Genomic DNA, 27,961 nt, shown 5'->3' on the forward strand with positions numbered 1-27,961 from the left:
TTGTCTAAAGAGACTGTGAGTGTTTTGTTTGTTAGACGATCTATCCAAATTGGGGTCCATGACGCAATTAAAATCACCACCCATGATGAGATAATGAGAGTTTAAATCTGGGAGAAGTATAACAATTTTGCCAATAAATCTAGAATCGTCCCAATTGAGTGTATAAATATTAACTAAAACTACAGGTGTTTCATAGAGGCGGCCTGTAACGATCACATATCACCCTGCCATGTTTGACTGAATTGAACCGGCTGTGAATTGGACACTTTTGTCTATTAACACCGCTACTCCTCGAGATCTACTTGAAAGTTTTGAGTGAAATATTTGCCCCACCCATTTTCTATGAAGCTTTTTTATGTTCAGAAGGACGCAAGTGCGTCTCTTGTAAAAAAGCAATGTTGGTATGTAAGGCCTCGAGATGTGAAAGAACCTGGTTCCTTTTGATAGGTGAATTTAACCCCCTAATGTTCCAACTCACAAAGTCATACCACTGCCAATACCAGGCATACAGAAAGGCAAGAGCAGGTATAGCTCCAGTGTAAAAATTGAGAGGCAGAGGGGTTTTAAAATTCTCAAAAGACATTCAAAGATTCCAGGCAGAAAATTAAAAAAAGGGAAACCAACTTGAGCTGAGTAGAGACCAAAGACACATCTTGAAACAAACAGGGCGACACATTTAAGTGACTCGTAACACATCAACAACTCAAACATCACTCTCCTTAACTATGGGAGAGGGAACACCGTGACAAACTGTATGTGAATAAACGACTCTATATAAACGTACTCGGAAAAATTACACTTAGCTTATAAAATGTTATATCCACAACTATATATAAAAGTATGTGTTACCAAGAAATAAGAAAAGAAAAGGGGGGGGAAGAAAAAAAAAAAAAAAAAAAAACACTCGGTTCACCGACACAAATTTCGGCTTAAAGTAGGGATAGTATGTAAATAATGTACATAAACTATAACACAGACACAAATAGCGAACGCTAATATTCAGTTGAAACACTTAGGTCTATTGTTAGGTATAAAACGAATACTGTTTCAAAGATAAGTGAGTGTCCACCCATATCCAGGCGTCTTAAAAGTAATAATGAAAAAATAAGAATTGACTCCCTTTGGACTAGATCTTGGGCACTAAGAGTCAACTGCAGAGTCGAAACAGGTTCCTTGTAGAGGCTAAAGTTTCTGAGTAAAAAATTCGTCCATACTATATACAACTATTGTGGCTTTTTTTACTCTATAAAACAGAGCAAGCGTCCAAAAAGGTTAAGACAAGAACCTCGTACCTTTGAGTGAGCTGTCAACAAATTACACAGTTACATAGAGGGATCAGGCGCTGCTTTCAGGGTAGGAAGGACTGAGTCTCTGAAAAACACAGACGCCTCTATCGCAGAGTCGAGTTTGTGTATGGAACCGCCAAAGGAGCATGCGAAATTTCAAACCAGCCTCGTGTAGTTTGAGTTTAATGGACTTGAACTCATTCCTACGGCTCCGTATATCTGCTGATAAATCTGGGAAAATGTGCACCTTGGATTTCCTGTACAGTAGCTGGCCCTGCTGCCGAGATAGCCGAAGAATCTCCTCTTTGGTCGAAAAGCGAAGGAAACGAACCAGCATTGACCTGGGATGAGCACCTGGCTGGGGCTTCTGGATCGGGGCTCGGTGAGCTCGATCGATTTCAGGCGCGTTGGGTAATTTTTGCACGCCGAATAACCGTGAAAAAGGATGCCATGAATGAGGTGGGTTGAGAGCCTTCTACCCCTTCAGGAATGCCAATAATACGGAGATTGTTCCTCTAGGAGCGATTCTCTAAGTCATCCGTCTTCTCTCTGAGCCATTTGTTATCAGAGCTCAATGATTTGCAAGCTGTTTCGAGTTCTGCGATTCGTTTGTCCATGTCTGTAGATGCAGCTTCAATGTCCCGAATTTTTGAGCTCAGAGTGTTAATGCATGTGGTCAAAGTTTCATGTGATGAACGAAGTTCAGCCAGAAATTCCGCTCTAAACGTGGAAATCTCTTCCCGAATAGTCGTTGTTAGGACTTCTTTGAGCAAAGCAGGGGTTAGCTCACCGCTAGCTGTAATGCTGGAGCAGGGAATGCTAGTCTCGCTTGGAATGCTAGCGTCCTCAGTATCTGGTGAATCCGTCACATTTCATTTAGCTTTTGGCATTGTGAGGGTTCCTGTAGTGTCTGTCGACATCAAGGAATAAAAATGCAGTGAAGAAAAAGTGTAATTGTGCCAAGGGACCAAGCAAAAACAGAAAAGTCACGGAGCAACTCCCTGCACGCGTCTTACTCCTGCAGTGGCATACCGGAAGTCCGCAGAGGTTTCTTAACAGTTTGAAATGCCCATTAACTGTATCATCATATACAGGATTCAGCATTTGGACAAATCGGCAAAGCTTACTAGAGTATATTATTACTTCTCTGTCCATCCACATACATCAAACATATAAATGGGCTCTACTCCACGCACAGAAAATATAAGCATGTAATGTTCAGGCTGAAATTAAACCTACTTTGCTCAGCTCGTACCAAACATATAAACATCCTGATACATTCCTGACACTGATGTCAGGTCACATGTGAAAACTGACTCAGACCAGAGCAATCAATACATTTTGCTCAAACAATTTAAATGATTTAGTATGAGCATCATTACGTCAATGGCAGAGAAAACTGCCAATTCTGCCACCAATGATGACTCACAAGCTTACAAAAGAAAAGAATATGACCAAACTAGAGTAAAAACGAGTGAACAATGATGTGGCTTTGAAAGGTATTAAGAGTGACACTCACAATGATCTACAAGAGACTTTGTTACATTTTATAGCACATTTCCCTCTGCGTGACTTTGCCAAGTGGTTAATTACTGTAGATGCCCATGAACAGTGTCTGCTAATGTACGCTACAATGCTAAGCAAGAAAATCAGCTTCAGACAGAAGTGGATCAAAAACTAACAAAACAGGTTCTGTGTTCCTAGTGACTTAGGCCCAATCCCATTTCACCCCTCGCCCCTACCACTTAGCCCTTAGCCCTCTGCTTTGCGCTTTCACGTCTAGGGTTAGGGTGTCCCAATTTTTGTTGAGATAGAGGGGTAGGGCGACGTGTTAGGGCTACATGGCCCTCCAAACAGAGGTTTTTCACAGAGACACTCCAAACGGAGTGTTATGAGAAAAAAAGAAAAACAAGATGGCTGCATGAGCGACCAAAAAACCCACAAACGTGAGTATTTTCTCAGTTAAAAAATAAAATAACCATTGTATTATCTTAGTTTAATGTCGTTTCAGTGTATTATGTTCGTTTTTTTGATAACAAGCATAAAAAATAAATAAATAAATAAATAAAAAACGCTAATACCATGCTAATGTCTCAGTAGCTAGCTAGCTAACTTTCCCGTTCCACCTTAAATAGTCCAGCAGTATTGACGCCTGAAGTGCCAGGATGTTTTTTTGTTTTTTGTTTTTTTTTAATTTGAGGGTTGTCCCATTTCGTAGGGCAACATTTCAACCACTACCCTTTGTAACTCAGTTCCAAGGGGTTAGGGTGACACTCGGAAACGATGGGTAGGGGTAAAAAGAAGAAATGGGATTGGGCCTTCAACAAAAGGCAGCATTAGCTAGTGTCTGTGTTAGCTGACGTTAGGACGCTAATCACCCGTGTGTATGTCCACCTGTGTCATCATTTTATCTATTTATCAATTGATTACAACTCAGTCAGCACCAGCATTTAAGCTCTCTATCCTACGCAGTATCTATGCATGTGTAGGGAGCGAAGCTTTGGAAGGAACACTGAATGGAAGGGCTATGAAAAATGGAATATCACAATATTTTGAAGTTCATGTTAACTAAGAGCAGGTTTTGCACTGTGATACACAAGTCTTACGATAACTGTAAAATGACTGTACAGCAGGTCCTTTGCAGATCAGAAAGTGTAAGAAACAAAATGAAACACTGGAAAAGTAACCAGCTTAAAGAAGTGTTTGGGCACTTACATTGAGGACCTCTTGTCTGAGAGGGGCTGGCTCCACACAGCTGATGAGGCGCAGGAGGAGGTCCATCATGGCTGACGCATCTAAGTGGTTCAGCACCAAACCGATAAAGTTGTGTTTTTTCCTCAGGAATGAAATCACCTGGAAGAACACACATTTTCAACCATTCTTGAGACTAAGTGTTCAATCACACATGCCTCTGATCACAAGCTCTGAGTGAGGGGTTACACAGACTAGCCCATTAATATATCCACTAGTCGGCGCTCTGGGCTGCTGTCAAATGCAGCATCTAAGTTTAGTAATGAAATGCAGAAGCCAAGAAGCCTGCATGCCTCTGTGGAGTACAACAAACATTCTTCAGTAATGTATATCCACTTCAAAAATGCAGCGTCTGCCACTAGACCACACTAGGAAACTTTGTATATATGAATTCTTTTTTTTCAACTATGACAAACAACGACTAGTTGACCACTTTCTGAATGACTATTTGAATGACATGAAAACTTATGCAGCAGTAAAATCGGTAACAAGTTCAGAAACCAATCCCCTGTAGCAGGACTGGTGGCATCATTCCTGGGGAGAGGGGAGTACTGATTTTTTTACATGAAAATTCTTGTGTATTCTGAGATGTGTTACGAGGTGACTGCCGTACTAAATAATAAATCGTACTATTTTCTATCATTTGTGTTCTACTGGCTCCATAAAGTGTGTTGTGCTTCGACCCCAATGATCGCCATTTGCAATGTAATTTGTAGATGGTCATTCAGCTCTCCCAAAGGAGTTACAACACTTCAGAGAAATCAGCATGTTCTAGATCAGTTTAAGACAAAAACATGCCGCTCTTTGCCTTGGCTGCTTACAAATGAAAATTTACACATCATCCTTATTTCACCCACTGTCAGAGAAGCTGTGAAAGAAATCATAACAATCGTGAATAAAACCAACTTCACTGCTCACAAAATGGGCTCTCTTCATGTTTCTAACTAATATCTTAGGTCGGAGAGGCCAAAACTGTAACTGTTGATAGTCTGAATAATGACAGTGAGCTGCTGCTGTGCTGTGCTTAGGGGAGAGAAGAAATTCTGTCTTAGAACTGTTGGCTGACAGCAAACTCACCACCATCCTAAAATTAAAAACTCTTCAAAACAACATGATTCACGTGAATAGCATATTCAGAATTCAAACTGGCAAACTTTGCCCAAAGGCGATAGGTCTATATTATTAACAACAACTTAATAGTCATGCAACTCCCTCTATATCACCAGACTGTTTACACTGTTTTGACACTGAAAATTAAAACCATGGTTCTACAACTGATCAGAGATGCACAGTAATCTTGAACACCTACCTGCTCCGTTTTGCGCGCTATCAGGTTGCCGATGGTTTTGCTGAAAAAGGAAGCCAGCAGGGGGTTGAGGGGTGGTTCCTGCTCAAGGAAACGATAGAGTTTCTCCAGCAGAGATTCATCTCCACCCAGCTTATCATTAATGAGGGAAACATCAGAAGTGAGGAGTTCACAGGCGATATTTGGAAACCTAGGTGAACAGAGAATTAAATATATCACAACATAAATATACCACAACTGAGGATACTGGCCTTTTTTTATACATGGTATTAAAAGTGACCTGTATTCACATCCATTGCTTGACTACTGATTTAAAGTAAGAGCAAATGCATATGCTATTGTAATTGGATGTACATATGTGAACAGACTTGTTTAAATATAATTAATTTGTTTTATGCAAATAATTCAAAAGAAAGTAAAATCCAGTCCGCCAAGTGCAAATGCAATTATACACACACACACACACACACACACACACACACACACACACACACACACACACGTCTTATTCAGTACTGTATCTACAACATCTAGTTAACATGCTAACGACATAAGAGGCCATAAGAGGCCTTCTTTCAGGTCTATTTTTATACACACATCACATTAGTTTCCTATTTATACAAGACTACCACTGACAATTAAATAAGAGGATTCTACTAAAAAGAATTAATTCATAAGCACAGTACATTGGCATCTACTCTTCAAGGGACAGAACCTCATTTCCTCCTTACTGATAACCACGTTTGTAGATTAAAACCATGCTCTTCATTCACTCAAGGAGGAAACTACACTGATGACACTCCTTATCTTTACACAACTCTGTACCCTACAGTATTTACAAATCCATTTATATACTCTTGATGCAATAAGATCTACCTTGATTCTCTGAGAAAATTACAAATGAAATAAACTTTCCGAAGTTGAAATTGCTAAAGGAAGAGAACCAGATTTAAGATACTTTTTTGCCACACATCATTATCAGTGGTATCTGAATTCAGCACAGCTCTTTCACAGTTTGGGCTGATAGATGAGCCAGCATCATGAGCGCCAAGAGTCCAAACTGACAGCGGAGCGCACCCTGCCTGCTATAAGAGTCTCTACCATAACGTAGAATTACCTGGAGATCTAAATTGATGAATATGCATTTTAAGTGTCAAGTATTTATAGCACCTTTGTAAGATCAAAGGCCTATTTACACAGGATCTGATTTTTACAGACAAAAATAAAATAAACGCATGTCAAGCTTTGAAAATGAACATACATCTATTAATGCCGCCTTTCACACCAAAACTGTCCGAAACTGACGGACTGCGATGCTGCGTAATTTTTTAAACCGGATCCTGCTCATTTTCCATGCTGTCTGCCATAACCGCTGTCATGGTTGCAGCCCAAACAAACGTGCATCAGGACGGCAGCAGAACAGCTCATCTTGCTTGTAGCATAGCATTTATGTATTCAACCGGAGTTCACTAGCTCCCTTTTAATGAGAGGAGCAACACGCAGAAGCAGAGCCCCGAATTTACCCATGACAGACGGAGATATCTGCAGAAAAATAGCGTATTATGCAGCTTCAGCTAGCTCTTGTAAAATGCAGTGGAATTCCTTGTGTTCTCTTTTTGTAGAATGGAATGTTACATTACCCAGTGCTTTCACCATTTATTTTCAAAAAAAAAATAAATAAATAAAATAAAAAAAGTTTGAAGTGTTTTTCTGTCTTATATATATATATATATATATATATATATAAAGACAGAAAAACACTTCAAACTTGGTGTGAAGGTCTCACTACTTTAAAAACTGCATCTTTTGTTTAATTCCAAAAAAAAAACTCATACACCTCCCCCAGCCCCCGCCTGATTTCATCGTCCATCACGATGTCTCCCTGTAGACATCATAATCTAGTCAGGCAGACATTACCTAACCTTAATTCACAGTAAACAACAAACAGCAGACTAAAACAAAGTGCAGGACAAGACAGAAGGTGCAAAAACAAGACATTAGATACAGCAGTCTTCAAAAAGGTTTTTCAAAATGTCTGTAACTCCTCCGCCAGGGTCTTTGTCACCTCCTACTTTCCTCTGTCCACTACTGTTTTGAAAACATCTGATGAAAAGTCTTTAGTGGTACAATGACTGTCCGTGGCGCCTGTACATTGACGGTCTAATTTTTACTGTAAAAGTTCTATTGTTCCCATCAGGGTTAGAGGTGTTACTTTAAAAACGTATTCCAGTACAAACATCATAAAAATTCCAGTAAAAACATAATCTTTAATTTAATCCAAAGGATTACTATACTAAAGTAATGTAATCTGATTATTTGGTGTTACATTTGGATTACTTGTCTTTTTAAAGCCACATAATTAAATAAATACCAGAGAATTTCAGCAGCACGATTTCCGAACACAAGATAAAGAGAAATGCACAGAAAAAACATGGGTGATGCATAAAAGTCAGTGTAAAAGTAAAATTTACCAGATTAAGAAAAGAAATTTTGCCTAACCTGAATCTGTCATCTACTATAATGTTTTTTCTCTGCTGCTCAATATCATCACTTGCAGAACGTTCTCTCCTTTCAGCACAGCCACAGCCACAACGTGCTGTCTCCCCTCCCCCCACGGCGCTGTGGCTAGCAATAAAGTCTCACGAAAGACCCCCCCGCCCAAAAGACACACGACAAAATTAAATTTCCATGCTAAACAGGTAGCGCAGTGCAGGGCGATATAACATCTATACTGGTATACTGTGATACTAACACACCATATGATATTACTTTCCTGTTTGTGATATTTTTACCAATATATCTGACAGATAAGGAGAATTTTATTTTGTGCACTTTACTAACAGTATGCAAGTCCTGATAGTTAACTGCAAGTCATTTACATACAATCCAAAAAAAAAAAATTCCTCATGAAGCTCGAGTTCATTAACTTCATCAGCGCTAATCTTTAGCATCCGACGCTGTGATATATATAAACATGTGATATTCAATTTTATCAGTACCTCCCAGCACTAATTTCACAAGTAGACAATCAAAAAAACTACATTTAAATAAATAGTCATTACATATTGATTTACAAATGATTACCTAAGTCAGAGTGCAGTTTAATGGAATGAACGCAAGTTGCAATTTGACCCATGTATGGATATCAACACCAGGTTTAACAATCAGACCTCATGTAAACACCTCCATCAGTTTACTAATGAGTGGTTTAGCATCTTGTCAAAACATAACACAGCCACATTGTTCATGCACGCACACACACCCACACACACACACACACACAATCAGGTGGACAGCGCTCCCCATTTCATTACGTTTAGTTACATATCATACTAAATCCAGTGAATCAACAATAGCAGAGACATATTTCTTTAGTCAGCAAGATGAGTTGCTTAATGTAGCTGCAGCACTTGGTATTTGCTTAGCAGCCGTGGTGCAGACAGAGCGCAGTGACTCGCACTGAAGAAGCTAGTCATGCAGGTCTTGGTGTGAGAAGCACTAGCGGTGTGTGTTTCCCTTTTGTTTGGCTTGTTAATTCTCCACCTCCAGCGTTCGAATGTCAAAATATCTTCCACAAAGTCTGCAATGCGCACATCCTGAACGTCAGCCCTTAGCTAGCCAAGATTCACATTAGCAATGCAACTCGGTGCTAACAAGCATTAGCCTTGGGAGTCGCTGTGTTCTTTTGTCTTCTAGATTCTTTAGTGTTTCAAACCGGAAATTTCATGAACATTGTGTACATTTTCCAACAATTATTATTTTCCAGGACTTCGCCAGGACTTTGCATATTTCTGTAAAAGAATATAGCTGCCTTTTTTTGCAATATAATTACATCATTACATATATTCTGTTACCCTTATTCCAACCCTGGTTACCATCGATCTGACAGAAGCCACTAAATGTATTTTGCTTGTTAGAGCATCAGACAAGACCTTACAGAATCTATAGTATGAGATTCTACAGCACAATCCAACTGAGTTACATTTTAGAACAGAAATGCATCCAATACTAACACCATCTGCTTAACAGCTCAAATAGATTTTAGCCAAATTTCAATTTCATAGTTTTCTGGAAGGTACAAATCCAAACAAATTGCCATGTTGATCCCATTTAAAAACTGCTCAATGCCTTACTTGAAGCGCGTTTTTTCCTCCAGGTCAGAAGAGGGCTCCTCTGTGATCAGGCTGACCAACTCCTGCATGCAGTGATCCTGGGAGAGGAAGAGCAGGAGCCTGCGGTTCTGGGCCTTGCACTCCTGCAATACATCTTCCTCTTCCATCAATTCCCTCAGAGTCACGTCCTCCCGGTCCAGCAGCTGGTCGATATGGGAGGTGGTGTGCAGGTCAAACTTCCAGAACATGGTGGCGGCTGCAGAAGGAAGCACAGACCTGGAAAAAGAGCATAAGCAGCTGTAAACATGTGATCGAAATATGAATCATGTCTGAACACTTAACCAATCTATATCAAGTATGAATTTTTATTTTGCAATTTTCATGTTTTACCATTTATTTACGCACAAATGCACTAATAACACAGTTTACCATCAGCATTGACAACTTAGGTATGTTTTTTTGTTTTGTTTAAATAGAAAAAAAAACATTTGAGAAAAGAAGAAATAATTATTAACCATACTTAAGATAATATCAATTTCTTAATAAGCTTGATTCGTACACGGCAGATTTAGACTATAAGTAGCACACTCAAAAAAGAAAAAAGTGCAGAATAAAAGAACAGAAAGTTATACATTATGGGGTGAAGAAAACAGTGGATCAAAGGACTACATAGGAGATAAAGAAATGGGAAAAGCAGAAGCAAAGCAAAGGTTAAAGAAACACAAATGCTAATACCACCAGCAAAAAACAGCTCATTAACCTGTATATTCCACTTAAAGCAATCTGCAAGGTACTAAGTAGAGATGTCACAATACCACTTTTACAGTTGATACTAAACCACAAAAAATGATTCACAAACCTCCATCGATGCCACAGTCACAAAAAAAGAGGATAAAAAGAGGTTGCAAAATGAGAAACAAAAATGAATAAAATGAAATGAAAAAATGAATCACATAAAAACAAATGAACTATTTTTTCATATATGGATGCACAAAACATGTCATTAAGGTATTCAAGGAGAAAAAATAAAATAAAATCCAAGACTAATGTAGGACATGGGCCCTTTGTATGCCAACAAAAACACTCAGAAATTGCATAAACTTTAAACAAAAATAACTAATGTATTTTTCTGGATGAGAACACTTTATAACAGTAGTTAATTAATCGTCAAACTGAACTTAGTGACCTGTTTGAAATCTGTCACCTGCTTTACTTTCACTTACAATTGATTGATGATGCTGTCTGCAGCCTGTTAACACAGCACTGTCAATGTTACTTTATTCATCAGTCTCAAAAAGGAGGGTATTTTGTTCTAGGTTAATGTTATTTGGTAGCGCTCTCTCAGTAGCAGAACATTTAGACGGCACAGTCACGTTGTTTTACAGAGGCTTCTGAAGACTTCCCCACTCAGCAGCAGCACACAGTGTTGTATTCAGCCAATCTATAGACTTTTTTTTTTATTAAGTATTTTATTTTTTATTGGCAGAACTGAGATCTGCAGCATTTTCCTGAAGATATTTAAATCGGGTGTTTAACCTGGATTTCCAGACCACCAGATTCTACTGCAGTAAACTAAACTGATCTGACAGTAAACTCTCTATTCTCATTTGTTGCTCCATAGAATTCTACAGTTTGACTGGCTATAAATTACACCTCTGAAAACCTTAACCTGATAGGTTTTAAGTAACAATCTGAAATGTGAAGAGAGAGCAAATTAAGTCTCGTGAGTAGCAAAGTTAGTTTCGTTTTCACTTGCATGCTTCCTTTCTTTAGTAGTTTTCGAATGATGTATGCAAAATGTTAATCTGTGTGAATTATCATTATTTGTAACTAAGACCATCAGCTCCCCTCAATGCCTATTTTAATGCCCATTTAAACTTGTAGGATTACTGTGGACTGAAACCACAGAGAGCTGATTAGGGAGCATCTACAAATTACGATCATCAAAGCCCAGCACGACACACCAACAGGAACCCTCATGATCCTGTATAGCCTTTTAGCAGATTGAACACACATGATGGCCTCTATTTATAATTATTGTTGATGAGGGGTCTCAAGAGACTGATCTCTTGACTTTGGCATGAAAAAACAACAGACTTTTAATAAATAAGTCAAACAGGGAAAGGTCTCAGGACAGCAGTACAGTTTTTAATTATTTTGTATTTGATCCAATGTACTGGATCATTCTTCATCAATTACTTCTTCCATTGTGTTTTAGTATCAGAGCTTTTAGTCTCAGCGTACCAATTTTTAAAAAAATGTTCCTGTTAAAATCACTCAACTTTTTTTTTTCTGGAGAGCAAAGCTTGATTTCTGAACTTCAAAGTTTGAGTATACATGTCTAAACTCAAATTATACTGTTATGTATAAATTTGTATTCTCATCTTCATACTCCAAATACTTTTATATATTATGTTTGGCTGTTTCTCTAAAAGTAAGATCAGTGACTGTTTCTGTGTGGCACAATATTTAAGTCACCTATAACCCATCACTCTGTTTCATACAACAGTGCAGATTTTGTATTTGACGTGTGGTATGTTAAATTCATGTAAAAAAATTTTGTTGGAATTATTTTTCTCTTTTTTGACTTAACTAAACATCTTAATTAAAGACAAGTAATCCACATGTAACGCAAAGTAATACAATTACTTTAATATAATAATCCTTTGGATTAGGTTACAATTACATTTTTTAACAGGTCATCAGTAATCTGTAACACAATACATTTTGAACGTACCCCTCCCAGCCCTGTTCTTTAGCACAGACTTGTCACCAAATTAGCCTTCTCATGACATCTCTACTTGTAAGCAGTGAAGACATTTATTTATGAAGCCATCTCGTGATCCAACTTCTTGTGGATAAGTGATAAGTATTAAATAAACATGGTGATTTACCAGCAGATGAAATAAGTGAATCCTTAATTACACCTCCTCCACAAGCAGACAGGCATTTGAGTGGCAGAATGCAGAGAGCACAGAGCGGCCTGGCATTAATCAGCATGGGGTCCACTTCCCACCCGGGCCTCCTCAGAACACACGCCTTAGAAGGACACTGGGAGACCAGAGGTGAGAGAGAAAGAGACAGAAACAAACATGAAATAAAATGAACAATGCCCTTTTCAGTGTAACTTCACCATGTGTGCAGAGATACCACACTCGCTGCTTGCATGCACAGCAAATCAATTTGAGAAATGTTCCTCTTACACACAATGTTGAATACAACGGTCACTTCCTTGCCAACAGTAAACACACACATACACACAGTTCCTCTGTACTGGTGTGTACAGCATCAGCTCTGCAGAGCCCATTCGATCTGTTCTGTGTACCACAACACTAACATGAAAATAAAGCACTCATAAATCTCTCATGGGCAAAAAGATCACGCCATCTGACACGATATTTATGCCAAAGGACGCGTCCACCCCTCACTACAATTCATGTACATATGGCACACTCAAGACGGCAGCTGGTACATGTTTCCTTAAGCATTAAACACCCTGGTGATGACAGATGAATGGAACAACGCTTGAAAGTGGACAAGGCTCTCTCTTCGGTACACAGCTGTGGAAGGCCACACGACTGACCGGCCAGAAAATGTCATTTGGGAAAAGTGACCAGTAAAAAAGTGGAGGGGGAAAAATAACTGTTTCCTGCCTTTATGTGGACGTCACACACTGCACATGTAGAAATGTCCATCCTGCAAATATTACTACAATACGCAGCCCAGTACAACAGCAACCCCTCGAGTGTCTGCCCCCTCAGTTAACTAACTCTAAACAGGAAAGAAAACTAAAATAGAACAGAGCAGTTGTGATTTTAAACAATACAGACCATAAGGCACAGGCCTAAACAGGGCGAAGACGTTGAGAAGATGAGTGAGAGGCTGTGGCAGCACTTAAGAGCAAAACAAGTGGCCATTGCACAACTCAGCAGTGTCCAGAGGCAGCTTACTTGGGAAAACTGATACAGCAATTCCACAGAACCCTGCACCTCACTGGGCTGTTTATATCTCACAGAAACCACTAAAAAGGCAACTTAGCACCAACTAAGCGTGGATTCATTAAGAGGTTACGGGCCCGTTCTGAGCTGTGTGTAACCTGATAGTGTTAAATGCACAACAAATGTTGGATTTAAGTTGAAGGGAACATGACAGTTACGTTACTCTCAGAGAACTGCCCGACAACTCGTTCTCTGACATACAAGTAGCAAAACAAATTACCAAATAACTAATAAACGCACGTTTAAACAGAGTATAAATGCTGAAAAAAATAACCGAAATCATTTTAGTATGAGCTAATTCTGTTGTTCAGTCTGTTTTGGGTACATGTTGAACTGTACGAGGCCTCGTCGAGCGAGACCAGACAGTTAGCTAGCGTTAGCGCTGCTAGCTAAGCTAGGCTAGCCGTTTTACTAACTTCAGGAACAACAGACTCGGACGGCACGAATTAACCCATTACATAAGTTCGTTCTGCAGCAAATTAAGGTGAGAGTGCTCTGTTTGAAGGCAGTTCGCGTGTGTCTGACAGAGTTTGGCGGTAGTAGTTAGTTTTCGTGGTGTTTCCGACGCCGTTGGAGAAGTCTGTTAGCGTGTTAGCGAAATGAGTCTCCACAGCAAAAACTCTTCAGCGATATCAGCTCAGCAGGAACAGAGACGCAGAGCCCCGGCGGCTGAACCCCCACAACGGGGAGGCCGTGCAGGGGAGCCGGCGGGCCAGGCAGGGCCGAGCTTCACAGCGCTTCGGGGGGTGTCTAAACTTACCTCTCAGCTCGGTGTGGAGTTGGAGTACCGATGTGTTTTGCCCGTGAAGCTCCGCTCTAACGCTAACGCTGCTCGGGTGATCTCTCTCCGGACGCCGACCCTCGAGAAGCGGCTATCTCTCCAGAGGACGGCGCATGCTGCACTGGACCTCTCACTCTTTCAAACGGAGCGGCTCACACAGCTTTGCGAGGCTCGACGGACTCAGGCGCTCACATGCGAGTCGAGAAAAAATCGGTCATATTTTCGATTCAAAATGGCGAAGTGTGACGGGAGCGCGCTCTCCGGTTATTTACTGTAGGCAGAGCGCGCTGCTGCTCCTCCTCCTCTCCGAGGGGGGGCGCTGAGGACGCCGCGCTCTGACGGCGCTCGGGAAGAGCTGAGGGTTGCGCGCTGCCTCGGAGCGACAGTGAAATGGGAGTTTCACTCCGTCATGGATCCGTTTGACGGCCCCGAGTCTCACAAGGTAAAGCTGGAGTCTGCGGAGACCAGCGCGGCAGAGACGTGTGTGCCGTGGAGCCGGTTCTCCGCCTGGCTGGAGTGTGTGTGCGTGGTCACCTTCGACCTGGAGCTCGGACAGGCCATAGAGGTAACACAGTAACAGTGACAGTGACGGGGAGTCCTGGACCCCCGGCGAGGCTCCTGCAGCCCCGACAGAGCTGATGAGGTGCCTCTGAAGGCTGCCGGTCTGTTAACGGTTATATAGGCGTTATTAATAAATAAATAAGGACAGCATACAGCTGTATTCATGTTAGTCAGTTAAAACACTGTAGCTGCTGGAGGTGGAGCGTCCCTGTATTCCCCAACAACAGAAACCCTGATTTTTGTTATTAAAGAAGAATCCTACCAAATTTTCAAAATTTCTGAGTAACTTAGTCCTTGAAATGTAAACAGAGTCATAGTGGTTTGATCTGATGTTCATTTGTAAAGAAACTCACAGACTCAGATTAATGGGAACTAGGAGTCGCAATGTATGCAACAAAAATATAACCATTTTATTTACTATCCAAAACCACCAGTGAACTTACACGTGTCTTCTGAGTTTTATATGTAATGTTGATGATGGTAAAGTAGTCATAAATCTGAAAATAATAAGTTGTTTTTGGGGACTGTTTGCCTAACAACGCCCTGCGTGTACCCCTCTGCCATTAATAGATTAAAATAAATGGAATCAAATACATTTTAAGCCAAAACTTTATCACAAGATGTTCATAAAACAATGTGTCAAACATTAAGCAACGTATATCTTTTTCATGTAAGAACATGGACATCTGATTCCTATCACTGCCACTGTGAACAATTCTGACTCTAGGTTTCTCTAGAATGGAGCATTTCGTACCAAACCACTTTGAATGACTTTGTTTACATCTTAACCATTTAATTATATAGAGTTTTTGAAAAATCAGTAGAGTTCCTCTTTATTCTCCTTGTTAGTCTTTTCCATTAGATAAAAGATTTTGTGCTGTAGCATTTAGGGGTGTACTGATACATTCGGCACTTGATTTGATTCAGTTCTCAATACTAGCATCACAATTCAGTGTTCTTAAGATATTTTGAACAAAGAAAAATGATGAGTGTAATCATGTTGTTGCGCAACTTACGAATACTGGAGCTGAAGGAGTACTGGAGTGAGCTGTTAAAGGAGAATTCCACAATATTTCAAAATGTATGCATAATTCAATCATTGACATGTAGACAAAGTTATTCAGATTGGTGTGATGTGCAATGGCTCTCTGTAGAGAAGTTTACAGGCTCAAGATTTCTTAACATTGGTGATGATATGACCCAAGGGTTGTGATGTCTACAACAGAAGTGTAACCGTTTTATTTATTATCCAAAACCGCCAGTGAACTTACATGTGTTTGGGGACTACTTTGCCTTATAACACTCTACCTTAAAAAGTATATTGTAGCCCATAAGTTTATCTCAGAACTATGACAGAGCAATGTCTTGGGCATGTATTTAGTGTAATAACTTTTTGTGAGGGAGCTTTTAGATGCAGACATCTGGTTCCTATCACCACCACTGTGAACAATTTTGACTCACTAAGTTTGTTTAGACTGGAGCCTTTCTCATCAAACCACTCTGATAGTTTACATCTGCATTTATGGAGAACTTGTGGAATTCCCCTTTTATTAAAGCTGATCAGTTGCAAACTTCAGTGTAGTTCACTTCAAATAGTTCACTTGTATTAGATGGCATGATGCATAACAATGCATTCTTACACCCCTAGTAGTGTTTTTTGTTCTGTGCTAAGGGGAGCTCTGTATAGTTTGAGCTGTACTATGATAACTAATAGATCACTGATAGTAGGGGTGGCTAATATGATGATATTTTATCATGATGATAAATTATTTCATAGTATAATAAAAGTCAAATTATTGTACTCACAACTTTGGATATTAGTTTTTAAACATGGCACTATTGGGACTTTTTTGTCAGTTCCAACTTACCAAACTCAGAAAAACTAAACATCATCATATGTATTGTGTATTGTGGAGGAGGTCTTGAAGGATTGTGAAATTATGATTTTGCCATGTCGCCCACTCGTGTCACCCACGCATGTAAATTGTTTACAAAACTTTATGATTATACTATGAGCTCTAACAGATTTATCATTATTAAACCTGTACAAATATTTTCCCTTAATAATTGTTTGTTTGTCACAGTACATTGCTTGTTTTGGTTCTGGTACTTCAGAGTCCTCTCTATGGATTTAGCTGACTTGCTATCTAGGCTCAGCTGAGTCCACACTGTGTAGTGAATTGCTTTTTCTGTTGTCGTTATCCAGCTTGTCTATCCACATGATGTGAAACTTACAGAAAAGGAGGTAAGTGGAGATTTTGCTTGACCAGTTCTGATTATGGATGATTTGTGAATAGTTGCCGTGTACTGTCTGATATGTTTAAAATGTTTTTACTTACTTTCTTTCCCAGAAAACAAGCATATGCTACTTGTCATTCCCTGATTCATACTCAGGTAAGCTGGTGGAGTCTTAACTATGAAAATCCTGTGTGAGTCCAAAATGTCTAAAGTTGTAAATAATTTAATAAAAGTGAAAATATGTTATAAGCTGTTGAATTTAGGTTTCAAGTTTTCATTTTAGTGGTGCATTCCTGTCTAAAACTAGCTTTTAATAGTATTTGTTGTATTACACATTAAATAACATTGACACTGACCAGCAGCTTCAGGTAATGTTAACATCAACAACTAGAATGGGGGAAAAAATGAGATGTCAGTGATTTGGACTGTGATTTTGACCATGGTTGTTGGGCCAGACGGGCTGGTTTGAGTATTTCTATAACTGCTAATCTCCTGAGACTTTCACACAGAACAGTGTTCAGGGTTTACTCAGAATGGTGCAATAAAGAAAAAACATCCCGTAAGCGGCAGTTCTGCAGATAGAAACACCTTTCTGATGAGAGAGGCCAACAAAGAAAGGCTAGACTGGTTTGAGTTGACTGGGCTGAGGCTACCTTGGCTATTATTTCTATCATTTTCCAGTACGAAATGGACATGAGACAAGATTTTTAGAGTTTCAGGTAGTGAAGATAGGTCAGACTGAGGTAGGGTAGTTGTACAGCCCGCTACATTGCTAATTTTAGCTTTTAGTTTGTTGTCCTTCAAATCTGGTGATTCAGTTCTGTCATTTGGGTAATCCATTCTCAACATTGTAGTGATGATCTGAAGGCAGTTGCCACAGTTAAACTGCTGCAATAAGATACTTGGCTTCCTAGCAGTAATGCTGGCTATGTGGCTTCCTTCTGTATTCACCAGTTAGGGGAAAAATAGTTCAAACAGTCTGTTTCCACCAGTTGTAGGTTTTCAAAAGTTCCTCCCACCTTCAAAATACATAATCAGAATGGGGCCTTTCTTAGCTTTCTAAACTGAAAATACTTAGCCTAGAGACTACTGCTGAGCTACTGTATGAGGTGATTAGGAATATTTACAACAATTTTTCATTTTTGCTGGAGTGTTTTGTCTGGAGAGCCAAGATTATTAAAAACAGAGAGTTAAATGAAATGTCTGATTACTGTACTAATTAGAAATGAGTTTTCTTTGTGTTCAGGGAACTTCCCAAAATCCCATACAGTTCCTTTTATATTGTTTCATGTGTTTTAACATTGTGGCTCCCAGATCTGTAAGAGGTGGTGAGGTAAATGTTTTGGGTAAAGATTGTAAAAGAGGAGTTCCATAGGCTAAATCATTTTGTTTTGCAGGTTGTCTTGGAGACACACAATTCAGCTTCAGGCTGCGGCAGTCTGTGGGACGAGTCAGCGGCTCGTGGTTTGGAGAGGAGGACAAATACAACAGAGATGCGCCACTAATACTGCAGGTAAGAAACATATGAGGAGGAACCAATCAGAGTGGATCAGTTCACCATTTTCAGGTCATCACTTCTCTGTTTGTGTTTTGTTTTTTTTTATTAGAAGGAACTGGCACATTTCTACGGCTATGTGTACTTCAGGCAAGTCAAAGATGTCTCTGTCAAAAGGGGCTACTTTCAGAAGGTGAGTATATGAGCTTAAAATCTTAGACCTGCATGCAGGAGCTAATTTATTAATGAGGACACGTAGGAATGAATGTCTTTAGTTCACGGGAAATGGCATGGAACTTATATAACTTTTATTTATTTATTTGAGATCAGTTAGTATTAGTGAATTTTAGCTTTGGATGAATTACTCAGCTTTCTAATATTACACTAAGTCAGAGGTCATCGATTCTAAACTGTGCTCGAACACATCTTGCTAAACCTGGTAATTACATGATGAGTTGAATCAGCTGCATTTAAACAAGGGCATTAACAAACTGTGCTGGACTCCAGATTTTTTTATGTATGTAAATGTAAAGCCAGTGTAAAAAATGCTTAAACAAAATTACCTGATTCTGAAATATTTTAAGAAAAACAAACAGAACAGAAATCTGTTAAATTAATGAAAAAAATATAGTGTAAAGTGTATGCAGTTTACACCATTTCACACATTAAAGCATTCCTTTTGAGTGCTTAAATAATTGTGTGCACAGTATGCTCTAGGCACCACACCATGAATTCCTCACTCATGAGACGCTGTGCAAAATGTAAATAAAAATAGTTTGCAAGGATGTGCAAATCATGTAAACCTATATTTAGTCAAGATAACATATCAAATATTGAAACTGAGAAATTGTATTGTTTTTTGAAAAATATCTGCCCATTGTGAATTTGATGCCAGCAGCATGTTCCAAAAAAGTTGGGACAGGGGCATGTTTTCCACTTGCATCACCTCTTCTTTTAACAACATGTTGAGACCAGCTGCTGTAGTTCTGAAATGTTTTCCCATTCTTGTTTGAAACATTTCGGTGTCTCCTTTTTCATATTTTCGTTTGATGAAGTTTTAAGTAGCGACAAGTCTGGACTGCAGGCAGGCCAGTTTAGCATCTGGACTGGATACTACGGAGCCATGCTGTTGTAATTCGTGCAGAATGTAGTTTGGCATTGTCTTGCTGAAATAAGAAAGGCCCTACCTAAAAAAGATGTCATCTGGATGGCAGCGTATGTTGCCAAACCCTGTATTTATCGTTCAGCATTAATGGTACCTTCACAGATGTGCAAGTCACCCATGCAATGTGTACTAATGCACCATACAGAATCATGTTTGTTTTTAATGCAGTACCGCCTGAGAGATTTCTCTGGATTCTCTGATTCTTTAAATAATATTATGTACTGTAGATGATGAAATCCCCATCTTCTTTACTATTTCATGTTGAGGAGCGTTATTCTTGAATTCTTACACTATTTGCCTGCACGGTCTTTCACACAGGTGAACCGCCGCCCCCACCCATCCATCTTTACTTCTAAAGACTCAGCCTCTCTTGGATGCTCTTTTTATACCCAGTAATGTTACTGACCTGTTGCCAATTAACCACGAGATGTGTTTTAGCATTACACAACTTTTTTGAAATGTGTTGTTGGCATCAAATTGAAAGTGGGCGTATATTAAAAAAAATTCAATATTTGATATGTTGTCTTTGTTAAGTTTTAATGAAATATAGGATTACATTTTGCACTGTGTCCAATTTTTCTTTTGGAAAAGGGGTTGTAGAAAAGTTGTACAATACCTTTATTTGCACAGCAAGCTGTTCTTTCCTTTAATATTTTCCTTGGCATGTACCTGGTCTTCAGCTCCACTTATAATTTGTTTCTTTGTTCTAGTCACTGGTCCTGGTTTCCAGACTGCCATATGTGCAGCTGTTCCAGTCTCTGCTGCAGATCATTGCTCCGGAGTACTTTGAGAAGCTAGAGCCTTGTTTGGAGGCCGGTGAGGACAGCTGGACTACTTTTTGTCTAGTCTTGTATTAACTGTTATTTTGCTATCCAAGTACAAAACTCTAATCTAGATTTAAAGTACTGTTTAGTCATGGACCAGACTCAATCAGTGTGCAGAAAACCCACAGCACAGTGATCTAAGCTATGTTTTTATAAGCAATTTAATGAAAATTTTAATAAAATTTATAAATCTGTTGCAGTTTGTAATGAGATTGACCAGTGGCCCCCACCTGTGCCAGGCCAGACCCTCAATCTACCTGTGATGGGCGTTGTGATGCAGGTGAAGATCCACTAGATGAGGCATAAATGTATTATAAGGATATCCTGCCTGAAATATTATAAGTATATCTTGCATGTAGCTTACTGCAAGAGTGGAACATGTTCTGTCGCTGGATTATGGGTTTAATTTGCTTGTGTTTGATTGCTCTTTTTAAATATTAAATATTGTACACAGTGAAAACATTAGAGTTTAATTTTTTTTATTTTTTACTAGCTTTGCATGGCTAATGTATCTAACAAGTAATGGAAGTTTTCAGTGGTATAGATTTCCATTACATTCGACTCCAGTTCAAAAACGAAGAAGCAAAATTCAGACACCAAACGTGTCTTAGCAGGTTGACTATATTTGCAGTGAAATTTGTGTATGTTTCATTTTTCAGTAAACCATTCCTATAACAGTTTATCTCATCCTTAGAACGTGTAATGCTCTGCTTCCAGGTCAGGATTCCTTCAAAGGATGATAAACCAGGAGGAAGTCCTACCAGACAGGGACAGAAGGAGGTGTGAGCTCAGCTTTCATATGTAAATATGCAGTCATTAGGGATGCCAAGGTTGACTTGTTGATGTAGTCTCATTAGCTTTTCTGTTTCTTTGGTGTTTCAGAATCTTCTCCCTGCCCCCATGGTTCTCCCTACAATCCATGAGCTGGATCTTTTTAAGTAAGCGTGAGGCTGCATGCTTGTGTCTGTTTTATGATTGTTTAACCACCCGCTTCTTAAATAAGAACAAATAAAGGCACTAATATTACATCATTGCTCTGGAGTGACTTAACCTACGTTTGACCTGATCAGGTGCTTCCAGTCCGTCCTGATTCACCTGCAGATGCTCTGGGAGCTGATGTTGCTAGGAGAGCCACTTGTGGTCATGGCACCCTCTCCAACCATCTCCTCGGAGACGGTGCTGGCCTTAGTCAGGTATGGCCATTAGCTTGCGGTCATTGCTGTCCTGTACCCGTTTGTGCACACATGAGGCTGAGAGCATACAAAGAATAAAATTCAAAACTACCAAACCATTGTTTATTGTTTTGATTAACTACTTAAGCACATTTATGATCTGCTAAACTGAAACACACTACATGGCCAAAAGTATATAGACACTCCTTCTTATGGGTGGGTTTGGATAGTTTACTCACATTTATTGCTAACATGAGCATAAAAAAAGGCATACAGCCATGCAATCTCCTTAGATGAACACTGGCAGTGTAATGGGTCGTATTGAGGAGCTCATTGTCTTTCAGTGTGACAGTGTGATCATAGAATGCTACCTTTCCAACGAGTCAGTTTATCTGTTTATCAATTCCTGTCCTGCTAAAACTTCCCCGATCAACTGTAAGTACTTTTAATGTCTACACTAGCTCACAAAAAAGGACCAGTGAGTGCTAAAGTATGCTTTCGGAAAACCCAAGAACTGTCAGCAGAAGAACTGTTCGTCAGGGGCTTCATGAACTGGGTTTCCATTTCTGAGCAGCTGCACACCAACCTAAGAGCATCATGTGCAATTCCAAACATTGCCTGGAGTGCTTTAAAGCATGCTGCTGTAGGATGCTCGAAGAGGAAATGCATTTTCTGGATTAACGAATAACATTTCACCATCTTGTAGTCTGATGGATGAACCTGGGTTTGGTGGATGCCAGACGAAATCTTAAATACAATGGCATTCTAGAGAATCATGTGCTTCAAACTTGGTAGAAACAGTTTGAGTAAGGCCCTTTCCTGTTTCAGCATGACTATGTCTCCATGCACAAAGCAAGGTCAATAAAGACATGGTTTGCTGAGCTTGGTGTGGAAGAACTTGACCTCAACTCATTCAACACCTTTCTGGTGAATTGGACTGCCCACTGTGAGCCAGGTCTTATCGCTCGACATCCGTACCTCATCTTCATAATGCTCTTGTGGCTGAATGCAAATGAATTCCCACAGCCATGTTCCAAAATCTGGGCAAGCCTTTCCAGAAGAGTGGAGGCTGTTATAGCAGCAAAGGGGGACTAACTTCATACATAATGCCCGTGCTTTTGAAACGAGACGTTCATCAGGCATAGATGGATGTGATGTTTGAGTGTCCACATTGTTTAGACCATGTAGCATATATGAGGTTATTTAAATTGTTCCTGTTCCTTTCTTCCCAGCTCCATCAGTCCACTGAGATACTGCTGTGATTTTCGTCCGTACTTTACTATCCATGACAGTGAGTTTAAAGAGTACACCACCAGGACTCAGGCACCGTAAGCACAGATAATTATTATACACAGTTGTTGTATTGTCAGTAAATTTAATTACCATATAATTAAACATTGTAAACAGAATACTCATTAACCAGGCTACACTGGGAGATTAGAGTTTCAACATAATGATTTGACATTATTAGGACTTGTTTAGTGAATATGTTATTATGCACTGGCTTCATTATAGGAACGTTGTTTTGTACCTGATAGAGGACCTGACGTGCCCTCTTCCTTCTTGTTTGTTTGTTTGTTTGTTTGTTTGAATTTACAGGCCTAATGTAATACTGGGTGTTACTAACCCCTTCTTCATCAAGACCTTTCAGTGCTGGCCTCATGTATTGCGTCTCGGCGAGGTGAAGATGTCCGGTGAGAGATCCGTCCTCTGAATCCCTTGTGGTTCCAAACAGTTCTGTCTTGTTGCATCTAATGTTTGATGCCCCTCTTATTTCAGGAGATTTGCCAAAGCAGGTTAAGGTTAAGAAGCTGGCAAAGTTGAAAACACTGGACACAAAACCAGGTACATCTGAAAGTATTCACTCAGCTTCAGTCACCAAATAATACTGAACATTGTAAAATGAATATATGTCTGTGCCCTTCTCATTTCTGTTTTCTGTATTCACACCAAGGCATATACACAGCTTACAAAACATTTCTCCATAAAGACAAAGCCCTCATCAAGAGACTCTTAAAGGTAGGGTAGAGCTGTGGACGATAGGATAGTCTTATTAGGTAACAGAAGTTTTCCCTGTGCAACCTTTCTTTCTCGCTCTCACTGACTTTTTAGGGAATTCAGAGGAAAAGGCCTTCAGAGGTGCAGAGCGCCATCTTGAGGCGGCATCTGTTAGAACTAACACAGAGCTTCATCATTCCACTGGTGAGGACACTGTTTGCCTTGCGTCATTACTTGTGTCAGTTTACTACTATTTTGGGTTGCTCTTTCACAGTGGTTTTTTTTTGCGAGTTGAGACTGTCAAGGATAATAATATATAGCAACGAGGGATACACCGATATGAGAGTTGTGGGCCGATTGAATTGTTTCTTTTTTAACCTATGTTTAACTAGATACACTGAGATTAAAGTCTGTTTTACATGTGAGCCCTGGACAAGAAGGCAGAACACAACAACTAAAATGACAAGCAATAGAGGGACCAAAAACAAATGAACAAAAAAAGCATAACTATAAGTCAGTTAATAGTAAAAGCAAACATAATAATACAGTTGTTTTATTAGTTATCTTAAAATCAGTCAGGGAGATAAATTGATCCAATTTCAAATGATTCATTGTTAATTCCAAGTTGGATATTCCAAGTTGATGAAGCACTATAACTAAACCCTGCCTTACCATATTCAGACTGTACTAACCTAATGTGATGCTAACATACTAACAAAATATGTATTTAAATATAGCCATTAGAATGTAGATTGTATGGATTCTTGTTTGTTAATAAAAATATGGAGAAATATGAAGGAAGCTAACCAATAATAGCTTTACACACAAAAGTAATCCAATGTGTTTGTCTTTGCTCTGAAAGTGGAGGCCAACCAGATGATAACTTTATAAATGACCAAAGGATGACCATATCTAATATTTACGTACGTACAGAAATATTTAAAAACATATACACTCCCATGCAAAAAAAAACAAAAACGTCCAAGCCTAAAATGGCAAAACATTAAATTTTTAATGTATTAACAACAAATCAATCAATAAATAAATAGATAAAGTAACTTAGCATGGAAGAGCTTTTCTCTTTAATTTCTTGAAATGTTAAAGTCTTGTAGGTAAACCTGCAGACAATCATTTACAGAAAGAAGAGTCAAAAATTTTCCACTCAGCACTGATGGCTTCAAACAGTTGAAAAACATTCTCTATAGGGTTTGAATCTGGACCAGCTCAAAACCATCAGTAAAAACCATTATATTTTGTGCTTGGCCCATTTTTTGCATAGGAGTGTAGAAGTTGGTACTAGATCTACTTGGGAAAGGATATAAATGCAGTATAATGAATAAAATGCAGACATTTTAGAATAGTAGCATTGCCTAAGCTTTCTGCTTTTCCAGAGTATAATAAAAATCACAAATATCAGATATTCACAACATCAGTTTGAAATGTAGGTCAAATCTAAATGTGTGTCTGATGCTGGTATTTGTTTGTTAAGCAATTATCTGCAGATACCAATACAATTCATATTGTTCTAATATTGTGGATCATCATGCATCCCTCATAACTATGGATAAAACTCTCGCCTCTCTATCTACCACACGCTTGTGTTGTTTTGTAGGAGCGATATCTGGCCAGCCTGATGCCACTGCAGAGATCTGTGACTCCTTGGAAGGTTAGCTGATGGAGCACACACAGACTGAAACACATGGACTCTAATCACTGTATTCAAAAAAATGGAACAGTAAACGTAAGTAGATAAAGACACTGTTTGTACATCTCTTAGACTCCTCCTCAGATCCGACCCTTCAGTCAGGACGAGTTTATGGCCACTCTGGATCATGCTGGGCCACAACTTACCTCCATGCTCAAAGGGGACTGGATGGGCCTTTACAAGTAACACACTATTATTTTAGTTTTTCAGTGGATTGATTTACCCTGGCTTTAAAGATACTGACATGCCTATGTAGTGCCTATCTTTATAATCTGTATTATCTTGTACAACAGTGCTGTTCTCGTGTAGACACTTACTTCATTACTATTACTTCAGTGGTGTTTGCTGTGCAGTTACGTTTTCTGGATCAGTATTAATGTACAGATGGTTGTGTTGTTTTAAGGCGATTCTTCCGGTCTCCTAACTTTGATGGCTGGTATCGTCTCAGACATCGGGAAATGACTCAAAAAGTGGAATGTCTTCATTTAGAAGCTATCTGTGATGCTGTGAGTACTGGATCAAAAGGAAAATGAATTAAGAGTATGTCATTGATTAAGAATAGATAATATATTAGTAAATATATTATTTTCAAATATATGGTACTGTAAAAAAAATTAGGCAGCCGAGAAATTTGTTTACTAATAATCTCAGCAGTAAGTGTGTTTTTAGCAGTGAAACTTTATATTGCATTAGCATAAACACAAATAACATAAGTACAGTAAAATATAACAAGAATGTTTGTTATTAATATGTTAGGAGAATACAGTTAAAACACTAGTTTAGTTCTTTACTTCTCCTTGCACTCCACTGCATGTATTTGTTAAATTTCATCAGCAGCACTTGATTTCATTAAATGAAGCATTAATTAGCTACAGCAGCTACTGGATGGTAACTGCAAATACTGGACTTCTTCAAGGAGAGCTTTAGAAATGGTTAGACTAACGCACACATAAAATTACAATGTATTGTTGGGTTGTTTATTTGTATTAATTCTAATGTTAGTCAGTTTTTAACAAATAAATGCTTGCTGCCCAGATAAATGGGTTTACGTATTATTTTTATTTTGACAGATGCCTAAGAAGTTTGCACAGAACTGTACCATCAAATGAAAAATTTTAAAGAGCCCCTACGGAAATTACGTTTTGTTGATTTTCTAAGTGAAAATAAGTTAACACATCTTCTACAGGGAACAATTTAAACATTGCATTTTTTCTGCTGTAAAATGTGAATTAATAAAATATATATTTTATAATAAATCTTCTGCACAAGCCACATATGTTTTTTTCCAGTATGTTAAATTCAGCAGATAAACAGTAATTGTGCATTAAAATGTGCAGAAGTGTGTTCTCTGTAGATGTGTTTTCACTAATCAACTAAACATGTCATTTGACCAGGGGTGTTCAAACTTTTGCATAAGACTGCATATTCATATATATTATTTTGGCACAATTAGCTTATTCTTGTACTGTATGTTGGTTATTTTGTTGCTAATCACTACATTTTTATTGCTTTTTAGGATCTGCTGAGTTGGACCAAAGACAAGTCAGAGGTGGAGATCGTTGACCTCGTTTTAAAATTGCGGGAGAAGCTGGTTAGTGATAACACTGTGTTCTTTTGGGGAATTAGCAATTACTGTGGACAAACATATTCAACTGAAAGAGCACTGAAAGACTTGAAAATGCTATCAGTCCTAATAACACAAGCCTGTTGTTTGTAGAGTAGCTGTGCTGTCTCGCTGCACTGTTATGCAAACAGTTTCTGTAAGAAGCCTCTGATGGGCTTTCTTCATAAAGAGGCTGCTGCTGTTTTCCTACTTCAGTGAGTGGAAGATGGTTGAGTTCTTGGACTTTTATTTTTGCCAAGTTGTTCTTATAACACAGTACATTTGTACTTGTTGCAGAGTTTGCCTGCATAATTCTTGTAATGTGTGCCATTTCATCACAATAGGATTATTAGTTGCACTGAATGTGGATGTGAAGGGTGTTTGTGATCTTTTGAGCTACTTTAAGCTACTTTTCCCACCTAAGTGTTAACAGTAACACTTTGTGCTCCTAATAGTTTGTTTTTTTCAGTGGAATCTAGATGGTGCTTGTTGGGACATAAACAAATGATTTATAATTTTACATCTTTCATTGCAGTCACTATTATTTTTGGTGCAGTGGCCACCACTTTCTTGTTTTTATCTATTTTAGCTTGATTCTTAATCTTATGTATTCATTAGCTTACTCCTTGTGAAAGAATAGAACTGACTGTAGGTTCCTCTCTCCTTCTTTTCTTCCTCTGCTCCAGATGAGAGCTCGTAAACATCACCTTCCAGTGAAGGAGGAGCTGCTAGAGAAGCTGGAAAACTACATTCAGATTGTGATCAGCTCTCTGCCTGAGGATCTACAGACAGTACTGCACAAACACTGACAAAGAGACATACAATCCCACACTCACTGATCAAAAGGGGCTTTGACACTCAAAAAAAAAAAACGAAGCTACTTATAAGGACCATCAATCGCACAGTTACCAGGAGACTGACAGAACCACACACTACAGTGCTGACATTAACCAGCACCAGCAAAGC

The 27,961-nt window shown here is 38.9% G+C and overlaps 2 protein-coding genes across 3 annotated transcripts in view; one reads left to right on the forward strand and one right to left on the reverse strand.

Annotated features, from left to right (window-relative positions):
* Positions 1 to 14,512, reverse strand: part of ppp6r2a (protein phosphatase 6, regulatory subunit 2a) — a 29,386-nt gene extending 14,874 nt beyond the window's left edge. For both annotated transcript variants that reach the window (XM_036576768.1, XM_036576767.1), the window contains exons 1-5: positions 14,214 to 14,512; positions 12,350 to 12,506; positions 9,477 to 9,731; positions 5,347 to 5,533; positions 4,002 to 4,139 (exon numbers count right to left, since the gene is read on the reverse strand). In XM_036576768.1, the coding sequence (XP_036432661.1) occupies positions 4,002 to 4,139; positions 5,347 to 5,533; positions 9,477 to 9,703 (552 nt within the window). In that variant the 5' untranslated portion in view covers positions 9,704 to 9,731; positions 12,350 to 12,506; positions 14,214 to 14,512. The remainder of the gene's footprint in view (positions 1 to 4,001; positions 4,140 to 5,346; positions 5,534 to 9,476; positions 9,732 to 12,349; positions 12,507 to 14,213) is intronic.
* Positions 14,513 to 14,579: 67 nt separating this feature from the next.
* dennd6b (DENN/MADD domain containing 6B) lies at positions 14,580 to 27,893 on the forward strand. Its single transcript, XM_036576773.1, has 20 exons — positions 14,580 to 14,799; positions 17,002 to 17,040; positions 17,147 to 17,189; positions 18,431 to 18,546; positions 18,641 to 18,721; positions 20,404 to 20,509; positions 20,718 to 20,797; positions 21,235 to 21,297; positions 21,400 to 21,455; positions 21,588 to 21,710; positions 22,922 to 23,017; positions 23,289 to 23,383; positions 23,469 to 23,534; positions 23,644 to 23,708; positions 23,802 to 23,891; positions 25,300 to 25,353; positions 25,465 to 25,574; positions 25,796 to 25,898; positions 26,909 to 26,983; positions 27,682 to 27,893. Exons 1-20 carry the CDS (start codon positions 14,644 to 14,646, stop codon positions 27,802 to 27,804), a joined length of 1,740 nt encoding a protein of 579 aa, XP_036432666.1. The 5' UTR covers positions 14,580 to 14,643; the 3' UTR covers positions 27,805 to 27,893.
* Positions 27,894 to 27,961: the final 68 nt, after the last annotated feature.

This window comes from Colossoma macropomum, unplaced genomic scaffold, assembly GCF_904425465.1.
Source record: "Colossoma macropomum unplaced genomic scaffold, Colossoma_macropomum, whole genome shotgun sequence".
Lineage (NCBI taxonomy): Eukaryota > Metazoa > Chordata > Actinopteri > Characiformes > Serrasalmidae > Colossoma > Colossoma macropomum.